Consider the following 24,979-nt stretch of genomic DNA (forward strand, 5'->3'; position numbering starts at 1 on the left):
AACTCACAAGAAACCAACAGCATTTCTACACAGCAACAAGAAAAGCTAACAGCAAAGACTAGAAAGAAAGACTGATTTAAAATAACTACAAAATACATAAAAATCTGGAAATGAATCCAGAAAAGTCCATTCAGTTCCTGTGCAGATACAATTGCTAAATGCTCCTTATGGAAATAAAGGACAATTCATAGATTGAAGGGTAGTTGGTGGTCATGCCAAGGCTATCGTCAATATAAAAGAATGACAACTATTAACAATGTTTAATTTACATATTTTAATGCTTTGCCTATAAAACTACCAAAGGGATATTTGCACGGGCTAGAAAAAATAATAAAAAACTCATTTGGAGGAATGAAAAAATGTGAGTATCAAGGGAAATAATGAAAAAAGTAGAAACAAGAGATAACAGAACTTTCAGACCCCAAATTTTATTATAATCATTAAGAATATATTCATCAAAATATTAGAAAAATAGATCAATAGAATGGAGTAGATAAGGAAGCACCAGAAATCATTGAATTCAACGATTCCAGAAATTATAACACCTATAACACTATTTGACAAGAATTGCTGAGAAAACTGGAAAACAGACTGTTAGGAAATTATAGTTAGCAACAACATCTTATGCCATCTACCACAATAAACAAAACTGAAGTGCAACCTGAAATCACATCATTAAAAAATTAAAAGAGAACTAGATCAAGATTTTTCACAGCTGTGGCTAAGGGGCTAATTCTTAACCAAAGGATAGAGGCAACTACAAAGGATAAAGTGGATCATTTTGATTACATGAAATTGAAACCTTTTGATGAATAAAATCAATACAAACAGAATAAGAAGGCAAGTAGTCAAGGCGAGAGGGGGCTTTGTATCAAACTATCTCTGATAAAGGTTTATAACCAAAAGAGATAGACAACTAACACAAATATGTAAGAACAAAAAGTCATTTTCCAATAGCTAAATGGTAAAAGGGGGGTTAGAAAATTGTTTCTTAAGAGAAGAAGTTGTGAAGTATTAACAACTATGTGAAAGGACACTATATAGTAAGAGAAAAAGAGAAATAATAATAAAGAATACTAGCTAACATTTATATAGCATTTACTATATGCCAGGCACTGTGCTAAGCACTTTATAATTATTATCTCATTTGATCCTCACAATAACCCTGGGAAGTAGGTGCTATTATTATCCCCTTTATACAGATGAAGAAACTGAGACAGAGGGTTAAGTCTCTTGCCCATAGTCACACAGCTGGTAAGTGTCTAAGGCCAAATTTGAACTCAGGTCTTCCTAACTTCAGGCTCGGTGCTCTATATTCATTGAGCCACCTCTGAGTTTTAACCTCATACCAAAATAGGCAAAGATGACAAAAGACAAGAACAGTAAAATCTTGGAGGAACTGTGAAGAGACTGCCACACTAATACATTGTTAGTGGAACTCTGAATTGGTTCAACTAGCCTGGAAAGCAATTTGGAACTATGTGAAGATAGTGATGAAAATATTCATTGCCTCTGATTCAGAGATCCCACTGTCATGCATATACTCCAGGAAGGTTATTGACAAAAAAAGAAAGACCCCATATACAACTAAATATTTATGACAGAATATTTTGTGGTAGCAATAGAATTGGAAACAAAGTTGATGCCACTGATTTGAGAATGACTGAACAAATTATAGTATTTTTACATGATCAGAATATTAATATGTTAGAAAATGATGAGATACTTCAAATACAGAGAAGCAAGAAAAGAGCTTCTAATGAACTGATGCAAGGTAAAATAAGCAAAACAGTGGAAATAGAGATGATAAAAAAATTAAAGCTGTCAATTAAAATGTAGTTTAAAAAACAAACAGGAAAAAGAATACAGTGACTACAAAAAAATTTTTAAATGTATACATTGTTTGAGGACATTGAAAAGCAAAGAAAGCATCTAACGGGACAAAAAATCTAAAGAACAAAAGATACCAGGAAAAAACAAGGAAAAGAATAAAGGAAGAAGTAAATTAATATTTCATAGAAAATATTATCCCCTTTTAAGCAAATCAATATTGTAGTGGTAGGATAATGCAGAGGAACTATGCTTAAGGGGAAACATTTAAGTGTATATGTACACATATAGGATGAAAATGAGAAGATGGAACAAACTGTATTACTCTTCAGGAAACTCTAGGGGAAAAAATGTTGAAATCATGACCAGATAAGGCAGCAACAAAAATTGGTACTATCAAGAGAAATGCAGAAACGATATTATGCAGTGAAAAAAATCGTATTTAAAATCAAACACACCAAAAGTTATAGTACCTAAGTGCTTAAAAGAAGAGTTAGATGAAGTACTACAAAAATACAGTAGGAAACTCATGTTCCTCTCATAAATAGATAACTCCAACAGAAAGAAAAATAAGAAGGAAAATATAAAGCTGAACAGATTATTGGAAAAGTAAAATTTGACTTACCTAAGGCAACTTCTGAATAGGAATATTAAAGAAAATGCACCTATCTCAGCACCCCAAGGTACTTTTATTAAAAAGTGGTCAGGTAATGGGGTATTAAGGAATTATGAACAAACAGAGATTAGAACAATAGTAATGAACAACAGAAATATGAACAAAAGACAGACATAAGTGGATATTTAGTAATGACATATGTAAGTAACAGATGGGTCCTTATGAGTTATAGAAACAATTATGTTAATGAAACATTGAAAAAACACACATTATAGCTGTTACAGCAAGAAATTGAAAACATACATTATACAGTTAAAGTAATTCTCAGAAGAAAATTTATGTCTGAAAATTTTTATATTAAAAAATAGGAAAAATGTTATCCAAAGAATTACAAACTACAAATCAGAAATAGTAACAAATACAAATTAAAATAACTTTGTGGTTTCACTTCACACTCATAAAATTGACATAAATGACAAAATGTTGAAGGGCTATGGGAAGACACAGGTTGTGGGTATGCCTGTATATTATGGTAGAACTATGAACTGAAATAATTATTCTGGTGACCAAAATATTCACTCTTTCACTCAAATATCATATACTTGAGCATCTGCCCCAAGGAGTTCAAAGGCAGAAAGGTGCCATATATACCAAAAATAATTCATACTGATACTTTTTTTACGGTAGCAAAGACTTGGGAGGGGGGAGTAAATATCCATTAGGTGGGCAATGGCTGAACAAACTGTGGTATACATGAATGTGATGAAATATTATACATACGTGTCTGTATGTATACATATATTTATAAGGCTTCTGAGTAACTGACAAACCTTTGGTCTCTTTCATTTCTTTTCTTTTCTTCTTCTTTTTTTTTTTTTTGCAGGGTAGTGAGGGTTAAGTGACTTGCCCAGGGTCACACAGCTAGTGTCAAGTGTCTGATGCTGGATTTGAACTCAGGTCCTCCTGAATCCAAGGCCAGTGCTTTATCCACTACGCCACCTAGCTGCCCTCTTTCTTTCATTTCTTAATGATGAACTATGCTTTCCAATATTTTTTCTCATTGTCTTTCCCCATGCCCATCTTTGCTCTGAAGCCTTTGTGTATCAGGGTATATTTGTTAAGGGGGTGATTCTTAACATTCTTGGCTGCCTTTTCTGTCAAGCTGCCACCCTCACTTCAAAGATAGAAAAGGGTTCTCTAGGACTGCAGATCATTTTTTATATTTCTCTGTTCAATGAGTTGTAAGAGCCAAATAATTACTTAAAGAGTAGATAATCTGCCTGTGATGAGTCCATCTTTGCTTAGCTCAGCTGATCCTTGGACAGTAGGCACATTCTCTTGCCAGGACCATACTGAAGCCTGTGAAGCCTGGTAGAATTTGCCAGAGTTTGGGTCCTACAGGTACATCCTTTGACAAAGTGTGGTCACCTCCATGCCACAATGAGGCAGCAAAGTAGAACTGTTACAGAAGAAAGATTTAATTAAAAGAACAATAATGAAATGACTATTTTGTGCTTATGGATGTTTGGGTCATTTTATTTTTTTGTTTTTTGTTTTTTGTTTTTTTTGCAAGGCAATGAGGGTTAAGTGACTTGCCCAAGGTCATATAGCTAGTTAAGTGTCAAGTGTCTGAGACTGGATTTGAATTCAGGTCCTCCTGAATCCAGGGCTGGTGCTTTATCCACTGCTCCATCTAGCTGCCCCCAAAACAATTTTTAAAGGACTAAAAGATATATAATCATAAAACTATACATAGCTTCCTCATTCAAGGGCAGTTAGATGGCACAGTGGATAGAGATCTGGACCAGGACTCAGGAAGACCTGAATTCAAATTTGACCTCAGACGCTTACTAGCTGTATGATCCTAGGGAAGTCACTTAGCTTCTACTTGCCTCTGTTTCCTCATCTATGAAATGGGGACAATAAAAGCACCTACTCTGCAGGGCTGTTACGAGGATTAAGTGAGATATCTGTAAAGTGCCTATCACAGTGCCTGGCGTGTAGTAGGTGCTTATTCCCTTCCTTTAGCTGTAATACAAAGAAAACAAACCTGAACATAGCCTTTATGTCTGAGATCAGAAAATGGCTTCATAAACTGTGGTGTGTTAGAGTAACAGAGTAGTTACTTATGTTCTGGACCTATGATTTCATTGGTAAGTGAAATTTCTGGTAAGGAAAATTCCTTCTATCTATGCAGATCCTCAACTTCTCTGCATCTTCTGAGGACAGGGAGTTTGATTGGGAGCCCCAAGAGGTTAAGTGACTGAGTCACACAGAAGAAGAATGTGAACTCAGCTCTTCCCCTATGGTGTGTTGCTATCTCTCTGTAATTCTACTCTACTATGAATAATAGCTATATTATAAAATATTGAATGTCAGAGCTAGAAGGTGCCTTAGAACACAGAATGTTAGAGCTAGAAGGTGCCTTAGAATATAGACTGTCAGAACTAAAAGGAATGTTAGAGCACAGAATTAGAAGGGGCCTCAAAATATAGGATGTCAGAAAAAGAAAGAATCTCAGAGCATAGAATTCTAGGGCTTGAAATGACCTTAGAGCATAATGTAAGACTTGGAAGGGACCATAGCGATGATCTAATTCTGGGATTCTTTTTTTTTTTTTTTTTTGGTGAGGCAATTGGGATTAAATGACTTGCCCAGGGTCACACAGCTAGTAAGTATTATGTGTCTGAAGCCAAATTTGAACTCAGGTCCTCCTGACTCCAGGGCTAGTGCTCCATCCATTGCGCCACCTAGCTGCCCCTGATTCTGGGATTCTTATGGTGGGCTCTTCAGACTCCCGAAGGATAGATCTAGGAGGAGAGGGTGCACTGTAAACTTATATGGGAAAAAATACATCTTTATTTCTCTAGCGTTAGATTTCTTCTATAATCCTATGGATTTTATTTTATGCATTTAAGAACATTATCCTGAGAAAGGGTCTATAGGAGTCACCAGACTCTACCCATGTGGGTCCATGGCACAAAAAAGGTCAAGAACCCTAATCTGGTTCAACTCCTTCGTTTGACATATAAGGGAATAGGTACATAAAGAGAAAATAACTTGCTCCAAGTCAAACATCTTCCAAGCCTACTTACTGTCAAGAAGAGGCTATCTGGCACCCCAAAGAGCACCAGATTACATGAGGTAGAGGGCGTGACATAGGTGGCCTGCTCCTTCCCAGTTTGTCCATCCCACACCTTGATAGTCCCTTGCTCATCCACGGTAATAACCAGCTGATGCTCAGGGATAGTCAAGAGGCTCCTCAGTGGTGCTGGCTGAACAGAGCTGGACCAGATCTCAGTGCCCTGGGAAAACAAACACATTTACCATTTGCAAGAACTGCTACAGCCATATCTAGATACATGTTACACTGAGGTCGCTCCTCTACTTACCAACCTCCAGGGCTTCCCATTGACTACTAAATAAAGTATAAATTCCTAATTCTGGCATTCAATTCCTCCTGTACTCCCCCTTCTAGCTTTGCCCTACTCTAATCTGTGCCACAAACTATATTCCTATCCCAAACACCTACTCCATTGTAGAATCAGATTTACAGCTGGAAGGCATCTACAAAGTCTTCTGATCCAACACCATCATCTTCAAGAGAAGACAACTAAAACCCATCAAGGAAAAATTACTTACCCAAAGGCGCATAGTAAATATAAGAGGTTGACTGTGAGCCCAGGTCGTCTGACTCGAGAACCAGGCACTCCTTCGATATCTATCCCCTTCTTTCTTGCTTCTGTGTCTTATTTATGTAGTCCCCCCATTCCTGAAATAGACTCCCCTCCCATATCTGTCTGTTGAAGTGCAGCCTTTAAAATCCAATGCAGAGGCTCTCCCAAGAGATCTTCCCTAAAAAAATCTGTCCTTCCCATTTTATCCCCTCTTGAAAGTGATCAGTGATTTCCTACTCCTCGAATTTGTCAAAGCCCTTTGCTCAGATCTCTCCTTTGCCCTCCTGTCAATCAATCAATCAATCACCATATGTTAAATGCCTACTTTGTACAAGACACTGTGTTAAGCACTGGGCATACAAAAAGGCAAAAACCAGTCCCTGCCCTCAAAGGGTTCACAATCTGATGGGGGGAGACAACATTCAAATAAATATATGCAAAGAAAGCCATACACAAGATAAATAGGAAATAATTAATAGATGGAAGGCACTGAAATTAAGAGAGGCTTGGGAAGGCTTCCTGTAGAAGGTGGGATTTTAGTTGGGACTTAAGTCCAAGGAGGTCAGCAGTAGGGAGTGGAGGAGGGAGAGTGCTCTAGGCATGGAGCACAGTTACTTATCTGTGTACTCTTCTTCCCTATTAATTTGTATATTTCTTAAAAGCAGAGTCTATGTCGGATTTAATTTTGTAACCCTTGTATATGACAGTGCCTTGCCCATAGTAGGTGCTTACTTAGTAAGCTCTCACTGAATTGGAAAACTCTAGCAGAATGCCTTCTCAGGTTTCTGGCTTAACAAAAATTCTCTTTCCTTCAAACACCTTTTTTCTTCTTGTTCTTGAATTCTGGAACCACTGGGAAAAAACTTTAAAAGCCAGCTAGTTTAATGTCCTTGCTTTACAGTGGGGAAAAAAAAATTTGAAGCTTTTTTTTTTTTTTTAGTGAGGCAATTGGGGTTAAGTGACTTGCCCAGGGTCACACAGCTAATACGTGTTAAGTGTCTGAAGCCAGATTTGAACTCAGGTAGTCCTGAATCCAGGGCTGGTGCTCTATCCACTGCGCCACCTAGCTGCCCCAACTTGAAGCTTTAAAGAGGCCCTGAGGACCCACCCAAAAGAAGGGAAGTGAATCACCCAAGGTCACCAAGAAAATGAGTGTCAAAGCTGGTACTATTCCCTAAACTTCTTCTCCTTAACTGTCACTGTGATTACTCAGCCAACCTGAAAATGTGTTGGAAATCTTGACATAGAGCCAAATGAACATTTCCAGAGATTACGTCATGTAATGAAACCAAGAGGAGTGTTCTCGGGGTCACATGCCGTCTGTGCCCTTCTCTTTCTTCCATACCTACTGACCCTGAGGACTAAGAGACAGCAGAAAAGGCTTCAGTCCTGAGACCCGGCTCTGACACTAAGTAGTCGCATGAATATGACAAGTGCTTTTCCTTCCTGGACCTTAGTTTCTCCGCCAGTAAAATGAATGTCAGACCAGACCTCTGAGTCTAGGATCTCTGAGGTCTTTTCCAGCTTTGACATTCTGTGGTTCTGTGATTTTAGGACAAGGAAATGGGTCCGTGGCTTGGACAGTGCAGGGATTTAACTGCCTTTCTTGAACTCTTAATGGACCTTCTCCATATCACCCCTTGATCCCAGACAACAAAAGGTCCCATTCGAGGTCTCTTCATCTTCTGTTTTTTGCCTCTCATGTCAATCAGACTTGTCTATTTCATGAATTAAGTGGGATGGGTCCTAGTCTGTCCTAGCTGAGGATGTGCCCTGTCATTGAGTTTATGGAGCCACTGATACAGCAGGAGGACTCACAAAACAACCAGGAGGGTGGGGAGGGCAAGGTCACCATTCACAGTACAGGTCTTTGCTTTATCACTAGAGTCGACAGAGGGTTGCATTCAAAATATGAGCTTACCAAGGACATTTAACACTAGAAGGATCAGAAGTATCAAGTGCTACAAAAGTTTGCTTTGTCCTGCATAGAATTCATATGCCGAGAGACTGGAAGAGAGCTTAGAGATGATCTAGTTTAACCTCCAAATTGTACGTGTAATGTGGGTCATACAGAGAATGTGCAGATATTCTCTGCCTAATTCTGGCTGAACACGTCTGACTTTGAGGACCCCAGAGACGACAACTGCAGCTTCCAGATACATGGTATGACCCAGGACTGGGTGTCTTGGTATGATGTGGCAAACCCTGAGTGGGACCCTTGGTCTTCCTCTCTCTCTCTTCTTGGAACTGCCCCCTCCTTTCCAATCCCACCCCCTGACAGCAGCTAGGAGGTGGGGTGCCCAGTTCTCTATCTAGTGTGCTACTTAACTACCTCCACACAACACTGCCTCATTCCACTCTGTAGTTAGGTTATTTCCCTCCCCAGAATGCTCTCTTCCTACCTCTACATCTCATAACCCCTCACTTACTTCAAGGCTTGGTTCAAGTACCAGTGCCCTTCTCCCTCCTCCCCCAAATTATTTTGTGAATGTTTCTTATGCATTTTATTATTTCTGTTTGGTTTCTTTCACCTGCCTCCTCTCCACAATAGACTATCAGCACCCTGAAGGTAGGGATTATTTGATTTTTATCTTTTTATCCCCTGGGCCTAGGCAGGTGCCTGGCACAAAGTCAGCACTGAAAGAATACTTGTTTGAGTAAAGATCTATGAACTATGGCAGGAAGAATTATTTGCATTACAAAGGGATTATCTGGTTTACAAAGCATGTCACCACAACATTCCATTAAAAAGTTGTGCTCCCCTGTATATTTAACTTAGTATTAAATTAACAACCATTTTACACATGCCTCAAGGAAATATCAGGAATATACCACCTGGTAACACTTTTATACCAGTGAGGTGCCCCTGCATTAGTGGGCAAGGTCATTATGAAGGGATCATATTATTGTTTAGTCATTTCAGTTGCAACCGACTCTTTATGACCCCATTTGGAGTTTTCTTGGCAAAGACACTGGAGCAGTTTGCCATTTCCTTTTTCAGTTCATTTGACATTTCAAGAAACTGAGGCAAACAAGAGACTTGCCCAGGGTCACACGACTGGTGTCTGAGCCCTGATCTGAACTCATGGAGATGAGTCTTCCTGACTCTGTGCCCAGCGCTCTGTGCACTATGGTGCCACCTCACTGCCCCTATCAAGGGATGATACAATGATAAAAGAGCTGGGAGCAACCCAGGGCCTTTGTCCATCCCTCTTATTTTACAGATTAGGAAACTGAGGCCTAGAGAGCATATCAAGATGCTACTTTCTTATTAATGTTGGAGCCAATTTGGCAGAAAGGATAGAGCACTCAGCTTGGAATCAAGACAGGTTCAAATGTTGGCCACTGACATTCTCTAACACTGTGATCTCAGAAAGTCACTATCTATATTTCTCAGGCAACTCTGCAGAACTTATTTAGCAAGTCACAGAGGTTTTGACCCATGTGTCAATGGGAGGATTTCCTATAGCAGGAGTTCCTTCAGTGACAAAATCAGAGATCCTTCACATAGTTTTCATTCATACAAGAAGAGGAGAACTGAAAATGAGGCCTCACCAAGACCACTAATGAGGGAGCATTATCACCTACTGAGAATTACCACTGATCTGTTTCTTTGCAGGACCGTTTCTAAAAATGTAGGATGACTACAATATTTGACATACTGAGCAGTGTCCACTGCAACTCCAGGAATCTGTCGACACGGCCTGTACATCATTTAGGTTTGTAGCTAGGAACATCGCACCTCCAGCCTCCTGCTGGACTCACCTCTTGCACACTCCAAGCACGGACAGTACAGTCTTCTGACACGGTGCACACCACTGACTTCTCTTGCCCATCAAATGTGTGTTCCTTGGCTGAGAGGTAAGCCATTCCAACTATCTTCCCTGAAATGAAAACCAAATGGACCCCTTTGGACCCCAGGATGCAAATAACTGGGTTTCTCTCATATTTATGATAAAAGGCATCTGAGTGATGAACTGTGACAGAATTAGCTCTTCTCAGCAATACAATGATCTAAGACAATTCCAAAAGACTCATGATGGAAAATGCTCTCCACATCCAGAGAGAGAACTAGGGAGTCCGAATGCAGATTGAAGCAAACAAGTTTCACTTTTGTTGTTGTTTTGTTTTTTATTTCTACTTTCTTGTGGTTTTTCCCTTTTGTTCTGATTATCCTCTTACAATGTGACTAATGTGGAAATATGTTTAACATGATTGTAATGTATAGCCTATATCAGATTGTTTGCTGGCTTTGGGAAGGGGGAAGAAAAATTTGGAATTCAAAATCTTACAGAAATGAATGTTGAAAACTACCTTTATATGTAATTGAAAAAAATAAAATAAAATTCTATTAGAAAAAAATTAAAGGCATCTGAGAAATTCTTTGCCTCCTCCTCTCTTCAAAAAATTAACTTTGGTGTAGAACAATTGAGAAAGTGGATTTGAGGTACCTCAACAAGCTTGACTTGCTATGGGGAAGTGCAATGAATCCTAGAATTTTCCTATGATTGGGCTTCACTTTACTCATCTGCAAAATAAAGTTGGATAAGAGGATATTTAAAGTCCCTTGTGTGCTAACATTCTATATTGTAAAATCCCTTCGGGCCTTAGAGTCATATGTGACATATGAGCATTTTATATTTGAAGGGCCCTTCCAGCTTGAACATTCTATTCTAAGGTCTCCAAAATTTTATACTCGAAGGTCCCCTCCACCTCTGACACTCTATGATTCTAAAGGAAACATCATTTACGAAGAGTTCAGAATTTGGGCAATCTATGGAAATCTGCTAAGGGAAACATATTTATGTAAAACAAACAAACAAACCCATCAGATTTATCTGAATCATGGCATTACTAGAGCAAATGACTTCCCAAGTCACTGGACCACAAAATCGGCTCCCTCCTGTCCCTGGCAAACCATGGCCCTTGATGCTTTCTCAAAATGTGCTCACATGCATCACATTATTTGATTCTCATGGCAACTCTGCGAGGTAGGCAGGGCAGAGACTGTTTTCCCCATTCTATAGATGAGGAAACTGAGGCTCAGGAGATCAAATATCTTGGTTGGGGTGGTATGGCACATTAGAGGCAAAAAATACAAATTTCCTCAGTCCGGTTTTTAAATTAAACATCAGCTAGCAAAGAATTTGATAGAAAGAATTCCTCCCTTGAGATAGAGCTCAGACTCTGTTTCTTATGTTATAGTCTCTGCTGATATCAGAAAATATGTGAATTTGTGGCTACCACAGTCACAACTTTCTTCTAACCCACAGTCCCATAATAACTATAATAAAAGTAATGGGAAGTAGGACCCAGAATATTTCTTCAGGTCTTGGGGTAGTCAGTCAAGAAGACCTGGGTCCAAATTCTACTTCTTTGATGTATGGCCTTGGACAAGTCACATCACCTTGCTGAGACTCAGTATTCTCTTATGCAAAAATGGGAATAATACACTCCTTACCTCACAGAGTTGCTGTGAGCCTTACGTAGAATACTGTATGTAAGCCACTGTGTGAACTTTCAACACACACACACACACACACACACACACGTATCTATGTATGTATGTAGGCTGGTTGGTTACTGTGGCTCCTCTTCGTATTTATTACCTTCATGCCCTGAAATGGCTTTGCAAGTGAAATCTTGTGAGGGCCTTCCACGGGCCATCTGGTGTTCTAGTTGAGAACGATGGAGGTAGTACTGTTTCCATGTCTGTGCTCCTTTACTCGCTTGGGAAATGTTGCAGAAAGTCCATCGACTGAGGCTTAGCCTCCTGAAAGAGTGTGACAAGGTTCCATTCAGTTCCCACATGACTCCTCAAGCTTCTCACAAAGGAGTTGGGAGCAAGGGGGGGCGGGTGGGTGGGGGACATACAGGGAAGTCAGGTCAGTCAGTCAGTAAGCATTATTAAGTGTCTACTATGTGCCAGGCATTATGCTAATCACTGAGGATACAAAGAAAGGCAAAAGACTGTCTCTGCCCTGTAGGAACTCATAGCCTAACAAGGGAGACACATGCAAACAACTATGTAAATACAAGCTGTATACAGGGTAAATTGCAAAGAATCAACAGAGAGAAGGAATTGTCATTAAACATCAGGAAAAGCTTCTTTTTCTTCCTTTTTTTATGGGGGGGGGCAATGAGGATTAAGTGACTTGCCCAGGGTCACACAACTAGTGTCAAGTGTCTGAAGCTGGATTTGAACTCAGGTCCTCCTGAATCCAGAGCCTGTTCTTTATCCATGCGCCACCTAGCTACCCCCAGGAAGAGCTTCTTGTGCAGATTTTAGCTGGGACTTGAAGGAAGCCAGGGAGGACAGGAGGCAGAGATGAAGAGTGAGAATATTACCACTCAGGGACCCAGTCTGGAGTTGAGATGGAATGTGTGAGCAAGAACCAGAAGGCCAGTGGTTCTGGCCCACAGAGTTCATGATGGTGAGGAAGGTGGAAGAAAACTGGAAAGATGACTTAGCTTTTCTCAGCAGCACAATGATCCAAGACAAGTACAAAGGACTTATGATGGAAAATGCTCTTCACATCCAGGTAAAGAACTGATAGATTCTGAATGCAAATCAAAGCATACTTTTTTCACTTTATTTTTTCAAAGGTTTTTTTTTTCCTTTTGATCTGTTTCTTCTTTCATAAATGTGACTAATCTGGAAATATGCTTTACATAATTGCACATATATAGCAAATTGCTTACCATTTTAGAAAGAGGGGAGGGGAGGAAGAGAGGGAGGGAGAAAAATTTGGAATACAAAATCTTATAAAAATGAATGCTAAAAATTGCCTTGACATACAATTGGGAAAAAAATAAGATACTATTTTTAAAAAGAAGTCTGAAAAGGTAGGAGGGGGTCAAGTTGTGAAGAGATTTAAATGCCAAGCAGATGATTTCATATCTGATCCTAGCAAGGCTAGGGAACCATAGATATTTATAGAGTAGGGAGAGTGTTCTGGTCAAATTTGCTCTTGAGGAAAGTTAACTGTGTTAATATGAATATATGGATCACCTGGATTTGATAGAGGTACCTTATTATCCAAGAAGAGTTTTATGAAACCCTGGATTAATAGGAGCAAAATGTCCTTCAACCGAACTCCAAACCTGAATCCAGATAGGTAACAGATAAAAGATCCTACCTAGTGACTTCTTTTTCCTCATAAGTCCCTATCTTATGGTAACATATGGGTGTCCTCATCCTTGCCAAACCCTTTTTTGGAATCCTGTAGTCTTATTGTGATGCTTCTGTATTCCCTCCATACTTGTTATAACTGAAATTGTTAAACTGCTTTTTGCTTCTGGGCTGATTTCTGTATCATACTATTGAAACTGACAATTCCCTGTAATCAGTGGACTAAAACCATATATACCCTCAGAAATGGGGAGTCCTCTGAGCTTCTCTATTAGGAAGGAAGTCTCCACATGATCATGTTTTGTTATCTTTTTTCTTGGGACAATAAAATATTAAACTGATATTGTTTTTTCTGTTTGTCTCTGATCTGGTTTTTTTGTTTGTTTGTTTTTGTTTTTGTTTTTTTGGTAAGGCAATTGGGGTTAATTGACTTACCCAGGGTCACACAGCTAGTAAGTGCTAAGTGTCTGAGGCCAGATTTGAACTCAGGTCCTCCTGAATCCAGGGCTGGAGCTCTATCCACTGCACCACCTAGCTGCCCCTGACTTTTTTTTTTTTTGCAGGGCAATGAGGGTTAAGTGACTTGCCCAGGGTCACACAGCTAGTAAGTGTCAAGTGTCTGAGGCCAAATTTGAACTCAGGTCCTCCTGAATCCAGGGCTGGTACTTTATCCACTGTGCCACCTAGCTGCCCCCTGTTTATTTAATTTTGTAGGAGAAATTAAACATTATTTCTCTGATCTGTTTGTAGGAGACAGGCAGATACAAAAACTACAGTTTAATATTCAACAACTGACACGTAGACTGGAATGGGAAAAATGATCCTACAGTGTCTACAGGGATGCTCTTCTTGACTGCAAAGCAGAAGAAACTTTGTCACTTGCAGGTCCCATTAGAACATGTTTTCATTACCAGGAAAACTATCAAAAAATAATGTTTAGGTGCAAAACTTTGGGCTTAGTTAGTTGAATCCCACTGGAAGGAGAAAGATGAAATCTATTCATTGTTAAGTTGAACAATTATTTATTAAGCACCTACAGTGTGCAAAGTGCTGGGGATACAAAGACAAAAGGGGGGGGGCCTAAATGGTACATGCCTTCAAAGGATCTCACATTCCATAGGTGGGAAACAGAAAAGCCATGCAAATATATACACAAAGTAAACATAAAGTAATTTGGGGAAGAGGGAAGAGCAAAGCAGTTATGGCTTTCATGACAGATCATGAAATGATCTGAGTCCCAGGAATCACATCATAAGAAACAGTGCATAAATGAACTGATGCTGAGTGAGATGAGCAGAACCAGAACACTGTACACAGTATCAACAACATTGTATGTTGATCAACTGTGATAGACTTGATTCTTAGCAATACAGTGGTCCAAGATAGTTCCAAAGGACTCATTATAGAAAATGCTCTCCGAATCCAGAAAAAAAAAGAACTGTTGAATATGGATGCAGATCAAACCATACTATTTCTATTGTTTTTGTTGTTATTGGTTTTCTTTTTTTGAGGTTTTTCCTTTTTGCTTTGATTCTTCTCTCATTACACGACTAATGCAGAAATGTTTAATGCGATTGTAAATATATAACTGATGTCAGATTACTTGCTGTCTTGGGGAGGAGGGAGGGAGGGGAGGGATGGAGAAAAATTTGAAACTAGAAATCTTATAAAAACAAATGTTGAAAATTATCTCTAAATGTAACTGGAAAATAATAAAATATTTATATGGGGGAAAAAAAGAAACAGTGCATAAGAGTTAGAAGGCATCTTGGAGGTCAAATCCAATGCTTAAAAATAAAAGTCCAAAGAAGACTTACTAGAGTGACTTTCTTGAGCTGCCATTTCTTCACCTGTAAAATATGGATTATAATATTTTCACTGCCTATTTCACAGGCTTGTTTCCAGGAAAATGAACAGGTGAGATCAGAACATTCATTAGGGAATGCCTTCAATAATATTAAACTGAAAACTCAAGATTTCTTCAATAGTCTTACTACTGATGTATTTTTCAAATTTTCATATTCTTTTTGAATGAAGCTTTATTGTCTACCGTATTTACTTACATAATTCTGACCCATCATCTTCATATTTTAACACTTTTAAAGGATATCAAAATTTACAGCCAAAACATGATAACAGGTATTCATGAATGTTTTGGTTTTGGTCCATGGCCACAAGGAGAAAACTCAAATTCTCACTAAATGGTTAGGGAGAACTGTGTTCTAAAGGAGATTAACTAATCCAGAGAGGCAACCGGGAGTCAATGCCAAGGTTAATTAAAATCTGCCAGGTGTGACTATAAAATAATGCAGCTGATTTTTAACATACATGCCAGAACTTGTTTACAAACCTAAGTATTCTCTCTTTCAGAGTAGTCACCAAGGGAGGTCAGATACACATATGCCGCACCTCAAAGCATCTTTGGACCTTCCTTTTCAAATGATCAAAGTTGTTTCTTTTGTGCAATGCTCTCTGCTCCTTGTTAATCTTCTCCTTAATCACAGATCTGAGAGGGACCTCAGTTCATTCTTTATTTATTTTTTCATGACATGCCCTTCTTCTATTTAGGATAGGTGCTTCCCTTTGGAGTTTGTTTCAGAATAGCAAACAACCAACAAGCATTTATTTAGTGCTTATTATTTGCCAGATACTGTGCTCGGGATCCAAAACCAAAAAGAAAACAGGCCCTGTCCTCCTCATGCTGCTTATATAGGCATATATAAATATATAGAAGTCAATCTGAAGGGGGTGGGGGGAGCACCATCAGCTAAGTGGAACAGGAAAGGCTCTGTTATGCCTAAATTGGGAGAAATGAGGAAGCAGTCCACAGCTAGCACAAAGATGGTAGCTAGAATGTTATGTTCAAAGAACAGTAAGAAGGGCAGTTTGTCTTGACCACAGGGTAGGTGAAGGTGGCAACATGAAGAAATTCTGGAAAAGGAGGCTGGAACCACATTGTGAAAGGCTTCAAATGCCAAATAGAGCAGTTTGTATTAGATCCTCAAGGCAATGGGGAACCAAGGACGATTATCGAGTAGAAGAGTAACACAGTCAGAACTGGGCTGTTAGGAAATCACTTGGGCTGTAGGGTGGAAGATGGACTGAAGTTGGGGGAAACTGAATGAAAGGAACCTAATTTGGAGGCTACTGTAATTGTTCAGGCACCAGGGTGGTAGACGTGTGACTGGAGAGAGGAGGATGAACACAAGAAATGTAGAGTATGTGGGGCCCCTTGGGGGTCCTTTCCAGTTCTAGCTCCATGGTCCTATAATCACGTGCAAAGCCAGATGTTGATTCTTCTTTGCCTATGCTTATTCCCTTCATTTTTCCTTACTTTAATGCCATAATTAGCACTCTAATTACATACTAGTGCTAACAGCTGGAAAAGCTTTTAATGTTTCTCTGTTACACATAATGCTTGCTCTTGATTTCCGATAATCACAGAAAGGAAAGGGCTTCTTATGCCTATGCTTTTTTATAATGTTATCAAAAATGATGATGAGAAAAAGTGAAGCTCTTTGAATTGTATTGTATAAAAGTAGAAAGTAATTTAAGAGAAAATGAAATTCGCCCAGAAGCTACATTAAAAGAAAACAAAGTGAGCGTTAATGTCAGTTAGATTTTGCAAAGGGTTCGTTATAATCACCTATTTTTAATTGCTTTGTTAGTAGTATGATCATATTTAAATTTTTCCTAATGTAAAAACAGTTTCTTGAATCTCTTGTATGATATCGGCCATAATGACTAATCCTTTAAATATATCATTGAAGCCACTTTACTAGAATGTTGTTTAATATAGGTGCATTAATATTTTCATATCCCTTAGTGACGATGGACTAGTTTTGCTTTCCATTCTCTCTCCCCTGTAAGTTGGCCATCAGGACCACTGTTTTGGTCTCTTTGCTCTGTTTTCCAGATCAGTTGTTTTCAATAGTAGATACCTCTCAACTTCTTGCAATATTTCTTTCCTCTGATTTTTTAAAAATTTATTTTATTTTTAATTTCTAATTAATTAATTAGTTTGTTTGTTTGTTTTTGCAGGGCAATGGGGGTTAAGTGACTTGCCCAGGGTCGCACAGCTAGTAAGTGTCAAGTGTCCTCCTGAATCCAGGGCCAGTGCTTTATCCACTGCTCCACCTAGCTGCCCCCTCTGATTTTTTTTTTTTTTTTGCTGAATTACTGAATTGTAAAGTTCTTTCTTTGATTTTTAATGGTATCCACCCACTACTATTTCCCAAATTCTGTTCTAAGCTTTTTATCTCTCAGTCTATTAGGACTTCCAACCACTCTTGGGGTTCTTGTAGGCATTCCATTCTCTCTTTTGGGGTTCTAGTTCTAGCTATTGCTTAATTACTTTCTTCTCTGCAGTTTAATCCTGGGAATCTCTGATCTCAATCTTCACTCTTTTAGTCATCCTTTCCTCAGTCTCTCTGATATCTATCTATCTAGGATTCAACTGGGAGAGGGAGGAAGACAGAGAGACAGACAGGGAGAGAGACAGAGACAGAGAATTTCTTTTCCTCCCAAACTTTTTTAGGAGTGGAATTTGGGGATTCTGCTAGGTTACTACTGGTAAAGACCCTTTTTTTTTGCATCCTGCTCTGCAGTCCCTTGAGCTGCTACCACATGGAATCTTTAATGTCAGGCCCAGAGAGGATCTGATGGGAGCAAAAAGAACAGATGAACAAAGTGCAAAGACAGTGGGCGTCTGAAAGCAGTGGCAAACACTCCTAGTGTTTGAAGGCTGCTGAAGAGCTTTGCTCACTTCCTCCACTTCCACCAGGCCACAAGGCATGATGGGGGCAGGGACCAGGTGGTCATGCAAAATGGATGGTAGGGAAGTGATAGTAAGGTCCAGCTATTTTTGAGCTTTCCTGATTGAATTGCCTTGAGGGAATTCCTTTTCTTTCCATTCTTTTAACTGTTCCTGTTTCTTACTTTCTAGAGATAGTTAAGGGGGAAGCAGAATTAAGGCACAACCTTTTATACCATTTCGGAAGTCCCACAAGGACTTGCTGTATTAAATAATCTTGCACTTGATCTTGTACACTGTTCCCGAAATTAAATTCCACACACATTTATTAAGCACCTACTGTGTCCAACATTCTCCAGCAGATTTCCCCCACAATCACAATCTCAGAGGATTATAGATCTGAGAGTTGGAAGAGACCAACCCTTTATTATACAGATGAAGACACTGAGGCACAGTGAGGTTAAATGACTTGTCCATGTCAGGGAGCAAGTGTCAGAGATGACGTTTGAAACCAAATCCTCTGACAGTAGAGCCAGTTTGGTCACTTCAGTCTTGTCTGAATCTTTGTGACCCCATTCATGGTTTTTCTTGGCAGACACTGGAGTGGTTTGTCATTTCCTTCTCCAGCTCATTTTACAGACGAGGGAACAGAGGCAAATAGGGGTTAAATGACTTGTCCAGGGTCACCCCAGCTACTAAGTTTCTCAGGCCAGATTTGCACTCATGAAGATGAGTCTTCTTGACATAGGCCCAGCATTCTATCCTCTTCAACTCCTATTTTATCCTATCTACTAGTACTTTCCAATGCTTACAAAAACATTCAAATGTTCTCCCTCCTTAAAAAGTCCTCACTAGACCCTACCACATCTTCCTATCTTTTTCTCTCTTTCTCAACCAAACTCTCTGGAAAAAGTTGTCTACACTCATTACAATCTTCATTCCCTTCATCTCTTCTCACTCACTTCTCAACTCTGTGTTCTGGCTGCCAACCTGATCACTCACCTGAAACTTCTCTACCCAAAGTTACCAAATTCAACGAATGGCCTCTTCTCTCTCCTCATCCTTCTTGACCTCTCTGAAGGATATGCTAATCACTAGTGACCACTTTTTATTCTTGAATTTATTCTTTTTTTATGAAACTACTCTCTTGGTTTCCACCTAATTGTCCGACTGTTCCTTCTGAGTTCTCCTCTGCTGGATTATCAGATATGTTAATGCTCCCTAACTATGGATTAAGCCTTGTCCTGAGCTCCCTTCTCTTCTCCAGACTTTCTCAACAGCTCACGTGAGTTTAATTATCATGACTCTCAGATTTATAAATCCAGCTCTAGTCTCTCTCTTGAGTTCCAGTCCAACATCACCAAATGATTATTGTGCAACTAAAACTCAACCTGTTCAAAACAATAATCCTCCTTCTCCCCTCAAAAAAATCTGCCTTTCCCCAACTTCCCTATTTCTGTCAAGTGAACTCCCATCTTCCCAGTGAATCAGGTTCCCAACCTTAGTGTCATGCTTGATTTCTCCCTTTCATACATCTCACATATCCAGTCAGTAGTGTAACGATTGGAATAACGCCACCTGCTGGATACTTACTGTAGAGGAGTTCTGCCCATGAAGGGAAGGGTCTTTGAGGCAAGACCAGGAGTCAGGAAGTGACGTGGGCTAGTGGGAGGAGGAAGGAGAGACTGGCGCTCAGGCTCGCTCTCTTTCCTCTGGACTCTGGCGGAGAAGGGAGCTAGAAATGTGCTCTCCCTTTAATAGATAGGATCTAGGCCTTTTTCTCTCTCTTTACCAAATTCTTATTCTCCTTAATAAATGCTTAAAAGTCTAACTCTTGCTAAAGCTTATAATTTATTGGCGACCACTCATTAGATATTTTAGACAGTTTAGCTAGAATTTTACCCCTTAACAGAAGCCAATGCTCATCATTTCTACTTCGGCTAACCGCTTCTTTCCACTCACAGCCGCCACCCCTAGGTATATATTACCTCTCCCTCGACTGTCATAACAGCCTCCTGTTTGGTCTTCCTGCATCTAGCCTTTCCCTACTCCAATTTATCTTCTACAGAAATGTCGAAGTGATTTCCCTAAAAGCACAGTTCTGAAAACATCATTCTATTACTCAAAAGAGCTCTGGAGCATCCCTCTTTGCTCCTAAGAGCAAATAAAAACTCCTCTGGAATTGAAAGTCTTTTGTGACCTCGGCTCAACCTATCTTCTCAGCCTTATTACATTTATTACTCCCCTTTATGAATACTATGGTCCAGTCAAACCGGCCTTCTTACCTTTCCTCATATGTGACACTCCATCATGCCATATTTACACTGGGATGAGAGTCCCTTCTTCTGCTCCACCTATTAGAATCCCTACTTTCCATCTGGGCTTAGCTCCCATGTTACTTTCTCTTAGTGGGTCTTTCCTAATGCCTCTGAACTTCTAGAGCCTTTCCTCCCAAATAGTCTTCTAACCTATTCTATCTATATATGTATCAATATATGTACTTCTTGTCTTTCCTCCAAACTAAATTGTAAGCTCTTTGAAGGTAGCTAGGTGTGCAAGAGGATAGAGTCCTAGATCTGAAGTCAGGAAGACTCTAAGTTCAGATCTGACCTCAGACACTACTAGCTGTGTGATCCTGTGCAAGTTACTTAAGCATTCTGCCTCAGTTTCCTCATCTGTAAAACAGGGTACCTACTTCCTGGATTGTTGAGTATAAAATAAGATATTTGCAAAGCATTTTGCAAACCTCAAAGTGCTATGAAAATGCTAGCTATTCTTATTCAGATACTCTGTTTAGCACCTTGGGAGGAGTTAGAAGGAAGGAGAGTGGGGCAGCTAGGTGGTGTAGTGGATAGAGCACCGACCCGGAAGTCAGGAGGACCTGAGTTCAAATCGACCTCAGACACTTAACACTTACCAACTGTGTGACACTGGGCAAGTCACTTAACCCAATTGCCTCACCAAAAAAAAAAAAAAAGAAGGAAGGAGAGTCCTGGGAGAAAGGTGCTAAGTCATATAACTCCAGGGGAGTAGCAATGTCAAAGTAGCCAGGAAACATGGCTCTCTCCAGGAAGTCCCCCCCCCCACTTCAAGAAATGACTCTGCTATACAAATGATTTACCAATAATGGTCTACTTAGTGACCAAGAGACATATATCACTATTGTACTTTAAAGCAAAAATTCCTTATAAATCATAAACCAAATACCCATGTATGGACGGATTTGTATAAAGATAATATGAAGAGAGAAAACATTAAAATTGGAGGGGGGAGGCAGCTAGGTGGCACAATGGATAAAGCACTGGTCCTGGATTCAGGAGGACCTGAGATAAAATCTGGCCTCAGACACTTGACACTTCCTAGCTGTGTGACCCTGGGCAAGTCACTTAACCCTCATTGCCCCGCAAAAAAAAAAAAAAAATTAAAAAAAACAAACAAAAAAAAACAACTGGAGGGAGTTAAGAAAGTTTTCACATAAGCACTAGCACCTGAGCCTTAAAGGAAGCTGAGGATTCTAAGATCAGAGGATCATAGGTATAGTGAATGGATGGAACCTCCGATGCCATTTTACAGATGATGAAGGTGAGACCAGGGGACTTGTCCAAGGTCATGTTGGTAGTAATTGTCAGAGGAAGGATTTTGATCTCAGGTCCTCTGTATCTGAAAATCACTACACTGCTTACCTTTCTGAAACAGTGGTGAAGGATACATCCCAGATACTTTGGGGCCAGCCTGAACAAGGGCATCAAAATAAGAGAAAAAGTTCAAATGTATCAGGCGCCTGGAGAGACTATAAGCAGACACAGAATACCTGCCATGAAGATAAGGCCCTGAGCTTTCACTGACCAGCCTCCTGTTAGCCAAAGCATGGCCAGTAAGCTAGTTTGCCTGAAAGGTAGAATGCAGCAGCAGGAGGAATGTAAAATGACTAGAAAGGCAGGGAAATTGAAGAAGCAGTGGGTGAGCGTTGTTTATCCTGGACAAACCATTCCTGAAGAATGAGAAAACGTTTCACAAGTCCTATCTCCTCCAACCATTCTCTTCTACTTTTCTTGTTTCCCCATAAGAAACAGGGCTGAGCAGAGAGTAGGCACTCAGTAAAAGGCCAGCAGATTGTTTTCTTTTCTTGAAGTGGGGGGTCACTTTCCCCCAGATCTCATTTTTCCTTCACTCACTTACTCAGTCACTCACTCACCTCCACAGGAAGGCATACCCGGCAGCTTCATTCCAGACCTGGAGAGGGAAAGGGAGAAGGAAAGAGAAAAATATTCTGAGAAACATGTTATGTTGTTCTCCTGCCTTGCTCTCTGATGTGTTTGGAAGTATCCTCTCAGGAAGCAGCCCTCAAGCAAAGGAGGAGAGGGAGAGAGAAGAGGGGGGAAGAGAGAGAGGGGGGGAAGAGAGGGAGGGAGAGGGAGAAAGGGAGAGGGGGGAGAGGGGGAGAGGGGGAGAGGGGGAGAGGGGGAGAGGGGGAGAGGGGAGAGGGGGAGAGGGAGAGGGAGAGGGAGAGGGAGAGGGCATACTTAGTGTCCAGGCTCAGTATACCTTCTCCTGCCTTTCCAACTTCCTCTTGAAATCTCAGGTTGGTCTATTCAGAAACTGAGTAACACACTAGGCCCATGAATCCGGCCTCAGACACTTGACATTACCTGTGTGACGCTGGACAAGTCACTCCAACCCTCATTGCCCCGCCCCCCCAAATCCAGACCACTGATTTCTGCCCCTCCCCAATAACCCCCAGATCTCATGCCACAGAAGAGCCTCTGTCCAGTCCCTTAGGCCAGGCTACCTGCCAATGCATGTCTCTGGTCTTTAAAGAGGGGTGGGGACAAGGGACTATTCAGTGTATGGAAAGCTGGAAGAAAAAATCGCATCATCTGAACTCCTAGCTCCCACCCCTGGTCTACCAGAACAAATGCCGATCACAACAGAAAGCAGAAATCGAACCACAGAACTATCCCCTACCCTTTCCTCTCAGGCTGTGAGTTTGAGGGAGAATCTACTTATTTAGAGAATGAGCACAGCTAAACTTCTGAGTTATCCATGTCCTCAAATCCTATCCCCGCAAAAGAAAACCCCCCAAAACAAGAAAATGAGGCTTGGGGCAGGGGGAAAAAAACCAGTGGACTGGGAATTAGGAGACCTGTCCCACCTCTGACACTAACTTGCCAGGCAATCATTCCTCGAATCTACCTCGTGATCCAATATCTAAAGTTATTCCACTTAGTTTACCACTCAGGAAGCATGAGAGGGTTGGGGGTGGTGGGGGGGGGGAGGTTGGAGGGAGAAGAGAGTAGGAGAGAGGCAGGGGTCGTGCCCCTGGGACCATCACAGGAGCCCTCGCTAAACCGCAGGAAGAGCCAACCCGGAAGAGCCACCTTTGACAGTTTTGTCCTGCACGATTAAAGGACAAAGTTGGCAGGGGTGCTGGGTAATACTGATGGGGATCCCGACGGCCATCCTGTCGATATGTCACGTCCACCCCCACAGCCCTGCCAAGGGCCCAGGGAAAGCCCGGGACGGGATGGATGGGCCTCCGGCCAGGGGGACTCGGGTCCTGTGGCTCTCCGCCCAAACCCCAGTTGAGGCCCACACAAGCTGACCCCCGCACTTCGGGGCGTGTGGCGGTGGGAAGGGGACTCCAGGCCTGTCTGTACCGGGTCTCGGGGGATGCCGAGACCAGACGGGAGGGGGTGGGGCGCCCGTCGGGGTCGCGGGGCGGGCCAACAAAACCCGAGACGCCGGCCCGTACCTTGTCCACCTGGGCCGCGCGGAGCAGGTCCGGCGCCTACAGGAAGGAGAAGACGTGCAGAAGGCTGTCCAGTGACAGCACTGCCGGGGTCTCCATCCCGGCCCTTCGCCCCCTTTGGCTGGCCCCGTCGACTTCTCCGAGTCCTCGGGCCCAAGGCTACCCCAGCCCCACCCCTCTTCGCTTCCGCCCCGGCGGCCCAGGCCCTGTCCCCGCCCCCCAGGCCCAGGCCGAGCTCCGGCGGCTTTCTGCTTCGCTCCGCCTTCCCCAGCCCGGCCCTCCTCGGGGCCCATGCCCCAGGGCGCCCTGGCCCCGGGCCTCTCCACCTGGACTTCGCCAGCAGCACTCAGCCTCGCGGCCTTGCCCTGGGCGGAAATCCCGTGCTTCGGGACCAGCGGCCCCCCGCACCCCCCACCCCCACCCCGGCCTCCTCCCTTCCCATCACACCGCTCTCCCCCCGCCCCGACCTCGCCGCTCTCCAGGCATGGGGCAGATAAGGCTCGAAACTGGGCGATTGCGCAGCCTGGGCAAGTGACCCCCGGGGCTGCCGGGCAGGACCGGCCTCCGCCTTCGGCGTCTGGCTTTTTCCACATTAAATTCATCATTTTATCGCGTGCGTGCATGTGTGCGTGTGTGTGTGTGTGTGTGTGTGTGTGTGTGTGTGTGTGTGTGTGTGTGTGTGTGTGCGCGCGCGCGCGCGTGAGATGTGCGGCTACACAGACCTCTTCAAATCACTTCTTTCGGGTGACCTGATATAGATACACAAAGGAGGGGGGGGCAGCTAGGTGGCGTAGTGGATAAGCACAGGCTCTGGATTCAGGAAGACCTGAGTTCAAATTAGGACTCAGACACTTTACACTTACTAGCTGTGTGACCCTGGGCAACTCACTTAACCCTCATTGCCCCTAAAAAAAAACAAACCAAAAACAATTCGATGTTTCAGATATATCCCCCACCTGTCAAACTGAAAAATACCAGATCTGGTTAGACCACATGCCATTTGTAAGGATATTTTTTTTTTTTGCTGAGGCAATTGGGGTTAAGTGACTTGCCCAGGGTCACACAGCTAGTAGTGTTAAGTGTCTCATGCTGGATTTGAACTCAGGTCCTCCTGAATCCAGGGCCAGTGCTCTATCTACTGTGCCACCTAGCTGCCCCTGTAAGGATATTATAGAAGAGCTTCTTGTTGGGCTCTGAAATTTGGTGATTTTGTGGCTCTTGG

At 41.7% G+C, this 24,979-nt stretch overlaps 1 protein-coding gene across 1 annotated transcript in view; it reads right to left on the minus strand.

Annotated features, from left to right (window-relative positions):
• Window positions 1–24,362, minus strand: part of FBXW12 (F-box and WD repeat domain containing 12) — a 34,909-nt gene extending 10,547 nt beyond the window's left edge. Inside the window, exons 1-5 of the mRNA XM_044001360.1 lie at window positions 24,225–24,362; window positions 22,204–22,241; window positions 11,733–11,896; window positions 9,889–10,007; window positions 5,542–5,751 (exon numbers count right to left, since the gene is read on the minus strand). Coding sequence (XP_043857295.1) covers window positions 5,542–5,751; window positions 9,889–10,007; window positions 11,733–11,896; window positions 22,204–22,241; window positions 24,225–24,362 — 669 coding nt within the window. The remainder of the gene's footprint in view (window positions 1–5,541; window positions 5,752–9,888; window positions 10,008–11,732; window positions 11,897–22,203; window positions 22,242–24,224) is intronic.
• Between the last annotated feature and the right edge of the window lie 617 nt (window positions 24,363–24,979).

This window comes from Dromiciops gliroides, chromosome 1, assembly GCF_019393635.1.
Source record: "Dromiciops gliroides isolate mDroGli1 chromosome 1, mDroGli1.pri, whole genome shotgun sequence".
Classification (NCBI taxonomy): domain Eukaryota; kingdom Metazoa; phylum Chordata; class Mammalia; order Microbiotheria; family Microbiotheriidae; genus Dromiciops; species Dromiciops gliroides.